The sequence below is a fragment of the Primulina tabacum genome, chromosome 4 (genome assembly GCF_025594145.1).
Source record: "Primulina tabacum isolate GXHZ01 chromosome 4, ASM2559414v2, whole genome shotgun sequence".
In the NCBI taxonomy this organism is placed as follows: Eukaryota; Viridiplantae; Streptophyta; class Magnoliopsida; order Lamiales; family Gesneriaceae; genus Primulina; species Primulina tabacum.
Genome location: NC_134553.1, coordinates 5,738,902 through 5,748,840, shown reverse-complemented (window position 1 = coordinate 5,748,840; position 9,939 = coordinate 5,738,902). Strand labels below are relative to the sequence as shown.

The 9,939-nt window shown below is 32.6% G+C and overlaps 2 protein-coding genes across 3 annotated transcripts; one reads left to right on the top strand and one right to left on the bottom strand.

The window, feature by feature from the left end:
* The first annotated feature begins 3,817 nt into the window (after positions 1–3,817).
* On the top strand, positions 3,818–4,685 carry LOC142542779 (early nodulin-like protein 8). Its single transcript, XM_075649605.1, is given in 3 exon segments — positions 3,818–4,092; positions 4,179–4,297; positions 4,299–4,685. Coding segments are annotated over 3 exon segments (576 nt in total). The 5' UTR covers positions 3,818–3,890; the 3' UTR covers positions 4,554–4,685.
* A 662-nt stretch (positions 4,686–5,347) lies between these two features.
* LOC142542778 (putative trehalase) lies at positions 5,348–9,241 on the bottom strand. 2 transcript variants are annotated; one of them, XM_075649602.1, is made up of 11 exons: positions 8,443–9,241; positions 7,723–7,842; positions 7,507–7,622; positions 7,288–7,388; positions 6,953–7,062; positions 6,730–6,802; positions 6,491–6,649; positions 6,293–6,395; positions 5,874–5,973; positions 5,560–5,773; positions 5,348–5,465 (listed from the first exon to the last, which is right to left on the bottom strand). In XM_075649602.1, exons 1-11 carry the CDS (start codon positions 9,045–9,047, stop codon positions 5,379–5,381), a joined length of 1,788 nt encoding a protein of 595 aa, XP_075505717.1. In that variant the 5' UTR covers positions 9,048–9,241; the 3' UTR covers positions 5,348–5,378. The 2 variants fall into 2 exon arrangements, with proteins under 2 accessions (XP_075505717.1, XP_075505718.1); XM_075649603.1 differs by having other exon boundaries at positions 6,308–6,395; positions 8,443–9,239.
* Between the last annotated feature and the right edge of the window lie 698 nt (positions 9,242–9,939).

The window sequence follows — 9,939 nt, the reverse complement described above, 5'->3', positions numbered from 1 at the left end:
TTTTTTCTACATATATATGCAAACATGAATCCCCGTAGTATCCAACATATTTGGATCAACGATGGATTTGTGACTATGGTACTATCTTACCGTATAGTCTCGTTTACCAGTTGACTGCATATTGGTCATAATTCAAGGGAACAGAATGAAGCTAATCGAGGATTTTACAGTCAGTTGCTCAAAAAAAATAAAAAATAGAATGTAAACAGAAATTATGAACATGGAAGTTCCCCAGAAGCTATCGATGCGCTGTATGGAAATGGTCGAGACAGGCTGCCAATTTTAATACCAACACAAATGGTATCCAGCTATTACCGTCAAACCTTTTTCAAGGGATCTCTCCGTACCATGTGGCATGGTTACAGTTATAAGGTTCGGTTAGGTCGTTCTAAAAAATGGTAGGTGATAAAGCGGATAGTCACGAAGAGCATCTTCAATGTTGCACCAAAATAATAACATCGTTTTGGCTCCAATGGGGCTGCGCTGTTTTGGTGCAGGGAAGACCCCTTGCGTCAAATTTGGCGCAGGATCTTTTTTTTAAAATTTTTAATATATATTTATTACAAATATTTGTATTAAAAATTATAAATATTATAAAATAATAGTATAATATTTATTTTATTATTTTAATAATTAGATATTTAATAATAAAAATTTTAAAAAAATAATGGTTGATTTTTAAAATATTTATTTATTTATGTTAATTATTAATATTTAAAAAGTAATTTGATTTAATGATTTTTAATTAATATAATTTAATACAAATACAAAAAATTAATATAACAATACAATTCATGACTAAATTGAAAAAGATAATTGAAATACAATTGCAACTTGAAACACATAATTAAATACAAATGTAAATACAAAGATAATAATCGAAAGAAAAATACATTTAAAAGATAAACAAACTAAAAAATATTATTATTTAAATTTATTAATAATAAAACATTAGTCATAATTTAAATATATTAAATAAAATATAATAATTAATATTTGTAAAGTAAATAGAATATTTCGAGAATATTCTTTTTAGTGTAAGATTTGAAGTAAATAGGTTGAAGATGGATGTTATATTTGGTGCAGAAATCGCAGTATTTTAGTATAAAATTTGCATCAAAATAGATTTCGTGGTTGGAGATGGCCTAAACGTCTAGGTGTTTAGACGGCCGTTTAGACGGTTTTTTTTTATATTTAAATATTTAATTTTTTTTGTTAATCTCTTTATTCCTCCAATAATTACTCTATATCGTATTCAAACTCAAAATCAATGATATATTATATCTCTTTATATGATACAAATTGATTGAAAAATATGTCAAACAATATTTTTATTTTTTTAAAAAATTATATATATTAAATTAGGCGAACACTTTGGTGGTTTTTAAAAATCGAAACGGCGACCAACCGTGCAACGACCAAGTGTCGGCTAGACGTCCTCGACGGTACTTTTTAGACTACTGCTAATATTTGGCTAAAAAAGAAATTTCATGATTTTTTTAGAGCAATTTAAAAAAAAATTATGTTAAGATGAAGCAAGTTAAAAAAAAAAAAAAATCGAAAAGAAGCTAAACATGTACCATAAGCCACAATTTTCTTGGCTTTTCAACCTTTAAATTTGTTTTTAATATAAAATAGCTCAATCAAACACTAAATTTTCTGCAAGAGCGCTTTCTTTTTGAACTTATTTTCTTAACAAAATGCTTTTGACCTAAAACATGTTCAATGCAAATGCACTCTGGGTGATGGAATAAGATATTTAAAAAGCTATAATCTTCTTCACTCTTTACTACATATAAACAAAGAAAAATAAAATAGAGGAGATCGATGGGGTCAATAAAAAATATACGATCCATTTAAAATTTAATTAAATAAAAGAGATTTTGATTTTTTGAAATCGAGAAAAAGGAGTTGAATGTGTTAGTTAGATAAGATCATTAATTAGCTTGTTAAAAATATGAAGAGTGGGTCACTCTTTTACTTCTAATTTTTTTAATAGATTTTTTAAAAAAAATAAAAAAAATGGAAGAGTGGGTCGAGAAGAGCACGACCCACTCTTCTACTTCTATTTAAAAAAAAAAAAAACTTCTAATTTTTTTTTAAATAATTTTTTTTAAATAAAAAAAATGAAGAGTGCTCGACCCACTCTTCTAAATTTTTTTTTATTTTTTTATGTTTTTTAAATAAATAATAATAAAAAGAGTGGGTCGAGTGATAATATTAGAGGTTTGGTTTAGGGTTTTGTTTAGGGTTTAGGGTTTGGGTCGAGTGGGTAGAAATTTTTGATATTTTTGAGTTTTGATCATTTTATAATATATAATTCACTTTATATATGATTAGAATGTAAATATATATAAAAAATTTATTTGTGTAAACATTAGTTATATGTTATAATTTAAGTATGTTAGTTAAAAAATTCATAACAAGTAGAAGAATGTATCTCTTATTCTAACAATGTGTGTTGAATTTATACTCGACTAAAAATCTTAACAAATTTTATAATTCCACTAAAATTCATAACAAATTTTATAATAATAGAACTAAAAAAATTCATAATAAATTTCATTACATATTCACTTTAATGAATGTATATCGAAGCATATGAAATTAATGTTTATTGTATATAAACATTAACAAATTTTATAATTCTACTAAAATTCGTAACAAATTTTATAATAATATAACTAAAAAAATTTATAACAAATTTCATTACATATTCACTTTAATGTAATGAATGTATATCAAAGCATATGAAATTAATGTTTATTGTATGTAAACATTAACAAATTTTATAAATTTTATAATTATACTAAAATTTTTAACAAATTTTATAATAATATGCTTCTCGACCCATCTATTACAATATATTAAAATCTATACATATATATATGCTTCTCGACCCATCTCGACCCCACGCGACCCAATTTTATTGGGTCGTGGGTCGAGTATAATCTCGACCCAATTTTGTGACGAGTTCGTAACCCTCGACTCAGTTTTGATTGAAATTGTTATAATCCTTAGCACATAAAATTAAATTACCAAATTGAGTGTACTCCACCAAATATTCTATCTCTTTCTCATTTAAAAATGATACAATCTTCTTACAGATCTCAACGTATTTTGATTTTAAAGTTAACTTGCATTCAAAAAATTGATTTCTTCCAAGTTTAGCGGAAAAATAAATATATAAAAAAAACAAACATTAGATTATTAGTTATATAAATTTAAAACAAAACAAAGATTATTAATTATAAAAATTTAAAATTAATGGGTCGTGTCACGACCCATGGATCGTGAAATCTTCAAGCCACGACCTCGGGGTCGCTTGGTCTTGTGCTTCACGACCGCTTCACGACCCAGGGTCATGAAAGCCGTGGGTCGTGACACGACCCTTGGCTTCACGACTCAGGGTGAATTTTTTCACTCTGGTTCATGAACACTGACGAAACCCAATAAATTTCATATCTCAAAATAAATTTCTTTTCAATATATGGTTTTTTTTTTTGTATTTGTTGTTCGTGGTTAATTGTTAGCCAAAAAATGAGATGATGAAAAGTTGAGAATAAAAGTATTTTTTGTGAAGATAAAAATGAAATGAAATCTAAGATTGAATCGGGAAAGATAGAAAAATTGGTTCGAGTAAGTTTTTTTATTTAATTAAATTATAAATTTTATTATATATAAAATTAAAATACATTAATAAAAAAATTAGTTTTTAAATAAATTTTAAACAAAGGATAAAAATATAAATTACATTCACTCCCTTTTTCTTAATAAAGTATTCCATGACTCCCTTTTTCCTCATTTTCCCAGATCGATGTGAGGTCTAATTTATTTATTCATATGAACTGACAGATCAGTGCCTCCTCTCTTTAGCTTCAGATTTACCAATGGCTAATCTCACAAAACCTCCAAGATTCATTAGTTTCTTGTATTGTTCCCTTATTTTTCTCGCATCAATCCAAATAAAAGTGTTGTGTGAAACCTACAAAGTTGGAGATTTAGATTCATGGGGGATACCCACTTCTTCAAATCCAGAAATCTACAACAGATGGTCAAAATATCACAATCTCACGATGGGAGACTCCCTCTGTAAGTACATTCTATTTTGAATCACACACATATATTGGGGATGATTGATTCCTCTTTCTTTTTTTCTTTTTCTTCTTTTTGGGCAGTTTTCTTGTACCCTCCGAGTCGAGATTCGGTCATCCAAGTCAGAGATATTGAATCCTACTCTAGCTGCAATCTGAAATATCCAATCTTGCACATGAACGATGGCAACTCTTTGTTCAACAGTCACCAAGCCTGGAAATTTTTACTTCATCAGTGGAGTTGAAGGGCACTGTCAAAAATCACAGAAGCTTCACATTTTTGTATACGGGAATGGATCTTATCCAGTTTCATCAGCGCCGGGACCTGATTCTGCTGCTGCCGCTCCCTCCTATCCTACTGTTTCTGGCTCCATTCCAGTCCAGGCTTCTGCTTTGTCCTGCTTCAAGATTCCTGTGTTCATGATTTCTGCTACAATTATTTCTTGTTATATGCTCTAATCTTGTTTTTTTTTTTAAAAAAATTATGAAATGATTCTTGAAAGGAGAATTTAATTTGTCGGCACAATGAGACTCGTTGAGTCTGTACTTTTTTTCCATTTAAATATAAACTTTCATACCCCTATTGCTTCTTTTCGTGCCTTCTTATTCTTTGTTTGTGTACATTTTAAATAAATGTCCCTTTCTTCTTTGCGAAAAGTATTATGAAATTCCCTTTTATTCATGAACACAGACGGCCCACTGGTCAATTCTTTCTTCACAAAAAATTGTGAAAATCTCGAACGACAGTATTATGATTTACCCCGCAAAGTTGCAACTCCATCCATCGTGCCGTCTCGAACATTTATGCACGTGTTCGATCTAATTACTAGAATTTTAATTTTGTATAAAATATATATTTCGCAAAAGATGTTCAATGAGTTGCATGCACAAAGGTAAATTTTTTAAAAAATCAAGAGGTGTGATATATGATCTCAATTCAGTATCAGAACCTTAGCATAATCAATGGAGCCATTAAATCGATAATATAAATGAATCGGTGAAAATTGAAACCGGGCGCGGCGCATCAACTTTTATAAACATGGCTTTGGCCTACCGCATATACGAACACGGATGAGCAATAGCTGGTAATAACATTTTACCCGTTCTTTGGAATCAAGCCTCTCTGGGTACAAAATAAACCTTAAAATTTGAATAGTGGATCATAGTGTCCTCAATTTGAAACATGAGATTGAATCATTGTTGCATAGCCAGATTGGGTTTACCCGAATCAGCATTTTGCCCCTTCAATCCAACACATGAGTTGTCTTTGCTTTCCATGTTAATTTATGGACAGTCAGGCTTTAGGTCTTTAGGCCATCCAAATTCTTCCAAGAACGCTAACACGACTCCATTTGACCAACCAAACCCTGTCTGTGTATGAAAACAGATCAAATTAAGCACCAAGAAGAACACAAAGTGTTGAGTGTTTTCGATCTCTTTGACTCCAAGGCAAAATATGACTTACCTGGGGTGCGTATTCCCCACCGCCTCCAATGTCTCCACATTTCCGTATGTCATATTTCTCATGCATCGTTCCCGTTTTCTTAAATGCTACGTAGTTTGTTCTGATCCACTTCACCGCAGTTTCTTGTGCAAGAGCTAGTGCTTTCTCGGATCCGCACCTGACAAGGCCTTCAACAATCATGTGTTGAAGTGGTGCCCAACCATTTGGGAAATCCCTGATTATCATCAATACACACAAATTTCAGTGGTTGCATAAACCAAGAAACAATTGTTATCACTTTCGGAAAAAAAAGTAGAACCCATTGTGAGAGTCACCATTGTTGTCCTGAATTTGCCAAAGAAGTTGCTATCCCAGCTGAATGAACCAGCCCTGAATTCTGGAGACTTCTAATAACTTTATCCACTATCTTAGCATCTAAACATATGCATAAAATAAAAGAAAAAATTATGGCCGTTGATACACAAAACTCAATTACTGTTACGAAATCATGAAGTAACAAAGTTTAGTAACTTAGACACATAACGAGATATCTTGTTTTGCATCGGCAGAACAGAAAGTTAATTATGAAAGGCAGTAGACCAGAGTATAGCTTATTTTTAGTTAAAGGTGATTCAACTACCACTGTTTGACCTCCTGATAGATCCAGCCCTCGATATTTTGAGCAAGAAATAAGATGGGAATGGATGATCTTTGAACACATAAAAATTATAAAGTTATCATCATATGTCAAAACCTGAAGATTCCGAACCTGAAGCAAACGGCTGGATCCACAAGGGGACAAAATTTGAGGCAAATATTTTCTTTTTCTGGCTCGAACCCTTCAATGTAATAACATCCTGAAAGCCCAAAAACCAAGATCAAGAACAGAAAGATAACCGACAGCAAGATAGGATATAACTCTAGTCAGTCTCCATGGCACCAGCTTCTATACATTTGAATTGCCCAACCAGTAGTCAACCCACTGTCCCATTTCTGCATTCCAGAGAATTGAAGTTATGGCCTTCTTCCTAGCCTCCGAAGCATTTCTAAAGCGTTCTGATGTATCAGAATCTCCAATACTGTGTGCCAGATAGGATATGTCGAGTTCCATCTATGTTGGAAACAAATGGAACAAATAAAGCATTCATTGGAAGAAACAAGTTATTGAATGCATAATTATCAAAATCTTACCTTCAGTATGAATGCGTTCAAATCCACAGGTATAATTGACGTCGTAGCTAATGTTGTTAGATCAAACGCATTCCTAAAAAAATCATATGATGAATCAAACCATCAATCATAACATGCAACAAGCTAAATATAGAATAGATCATGTTTGATTGATTCTAGGTATATATCTCGAACTGGAATCTTATGCCAGATTATATCCAATAATAACGAGGAATTAAGCTACCTCATCCATCTAGTACTGAAATCCCATCCAGATTCGGCAGTTGATCCTAGCTCCCGGTAAAGCTGCTTTTTTTCACAAGTATTAGAGAGCTTCGAAGCCGTCTCCCGGTCCTGCAGATGTGAAAGACACTTTTGAGAACTAAAGAACCAAAATTTTCTCTCCCATCATCCTATAATTATTGTTTCAGTGGCGCAACGATCAAAATGAGATATCTGCATTATTCTACAGTTCGAAGATATGAGTTATACCAAACTATAACATTTATATATTTGTAAGAGCTCGGTCCTATAGTTGTTCACAAATTTAGCAAGATTTTTAGTTGGAAAACTTCATACCGTAGTTGATGACTCTGGCCTTGGTTTGTTCCACATTGCATAATACCGACTTAAAGCATGACTTGAACCTTCACCATCTTTAATGATCACTTTATGAATCCCTTAATGACAATATGAAGAAGGCTCATGAAGAACAGACACTACGGAAATTGATATTGAGAAGCAAATTCGGATGACCAATTAGATACTATCAATTACGAAAGAATGATATTTTGGTACCTGAATTCCAAAACTCATGCTCCTTCAATAATGCAGGAAGCGATTTTGCAACCAACTCCTTATCACCTGTCCGATTGTATATATCTGTGACCATTGAACTCAAGAGAGGAGGTTGACTGCAAAATGCACATTATAGAGGAATTTTACATTGTGGAAAATGGAGTGGCTTTCACTTGTAATAACAGCATGAAACAAATTTAGGCAAATAGCCCTTACCTCCTATTAGTGTAATATGCCCTTGCACCATTCAGAACGTAACCAAATTCATCTATAAGGGAAATAAGATTATAGACAATCCCTTTTGCAGTGTCATACATTTTACTAGCTAACAATCCCCTGCATCAAACCATATCAATCATCAATGTGATGTCAACAGAAGGAATCACGTGAGGAACAATAAAAGGAAACACCAAAATGGATATCAAGAGAAGTAGTTTGAAGTTGAATCAAACCATATTGCATTCTTTACCAATTTTATCAGATTATAAAAATATTGGAGCATTTCGATGTAGAATAAAAAAAGTTAACAGAACGCGTGATCACTAAATGTTACATAAAGAACGATATTGCGAGTTATGTATTTCAGAATATGCCCATACCCCAAGAATCATTCCCAACTCTAAAAGTTCCCTGCATTTCGACTCGAAGCAATCTTTGGCAGAGGAAGGACGGGAATAGCAGAGTTGAGTCTTTCCCCCTTCCTCGTACTAGTATTATAATACATCATAAGGATACTCCATCCCTCCCAATTTATCAAAATCTTCTATTTTCTAAAGTCATGCCCGCTTATGTATTTTCTGGTTTTGCCATTGATTGCAAGACTTGCAGCTGCGTCATGTTCGAGATGAGTCCTCAAGTATGTGAACGCAGATAAATAGGAATCCAGAAGGCCAAAGGAAAGGAAAAAAAGAAGCCAAACAAGAACAAAAAACAAACCTTATCACCCAATAAGAGTCCCAGTAATAAACCTCCCGAAACCTTGATCCAGGAATTATAACCGGTCTCTTCAACGGCAGCAACGTATGATAATCGGGCTTGTGAAAAACCCCTTTGGAAACTTTCCTGCTCAAATTATTCCAAAGAGAATGGACTTCTAAAGCCCAAGCTCTCATCTCCGGGCTCTTCACCTTCGGCAAGAAGTCTTTTGGCTCTGGAACAAAGTCGACTGGATTCACATGCACCAAATCCTCCTCCGCATCACCGAAATGTTCCTCAATAAAGCTATTCAATTCTTTTACAGGGACAGAACCATTCTCCGTCCTTGGAAGCTCGTGAAACTCTTGAACTGTGATTGAGAGATTATTCTTCAGCGACAGGTCTACGTAGAGCTTCGGATCAAATCCCTTGTGCCCATAAGTTTTATACGCCGTTTTTTGAACAAGTTCAAGAAAGGTGACTAATGGGGTGGTGGGGATTACAGGGCCCCGATCCGTTGGCTTACATGCATTCCCCGCGACAAAAGAACTGGCCACGAGGACCGGCACCGCTGTAAATAAGAAAATCAGAGCGATAACAGGATTCAGTAAAGCGTTTTGAGCCATTTCCGGATTCGAAATTTAAGGGGTCATTGGAAAAACAACGGCTTCATGTACATGGATTCCTATTGTCATCAATTTTGAAAAAAAATAAATAAATCTTTTATATTGTTATGTATATTTTACACATCTTTGTGTGTACATTTGTTTCTCTGTGTATTACTTGGGAGGGGGAAACCACACAGATACAAGCAAAACAGGCCGGCGCTCGGATGCCACGAGGGGAAAGATAGTTGGCTGTCTTCTAACTTATTATTATAAGCAAAATCTTGTACGACGGATCGTATTTTTTAAGACGAATATCTTATTTGGGTCTTCCATGAAAAAATATTAGTTTTTATGCCAAGTGTATGATTTTTTATTTGAATATCGATAGGGTTGATCCGTCTCACAAATAAAGATTCGTGATATCGTGTTACAAAATATGTATTCTTATTATACTTTACTTTAAATTGTAATTTTGGCAATACGTGGATGATTTGATATTTTTATCATTTGTTATTTATTATATTAACAAGTTCAATTTTAGTTATTAATATTTTAAGTTCTAATAGTTTTAATCATGTTTTTGCACGTGAACTAAAATTGTAAAAATTAAATAGCTTATTAAATTGGATAACATAAATTATCAAAATTATATATAGATATCACGCACAATATTTGTGATCATTATTTGCACATAATTGTAATTAATAATTAATTTGATGGTTCAATTTTGAAAATAGAACTTGGGATTAGGCAGAAATTGATTCTGATAAGTTCAAGTTTGGCTTTCCATATTCCGTGTGTTGACCGAGTAGTTTTGAATTATGAGTTGTGTATAATGAAAAAGAAACATTTGTCATAACCTATTCATATAAAAATTCAACTCTAGAAATTGGACACGTATCTCATTTTT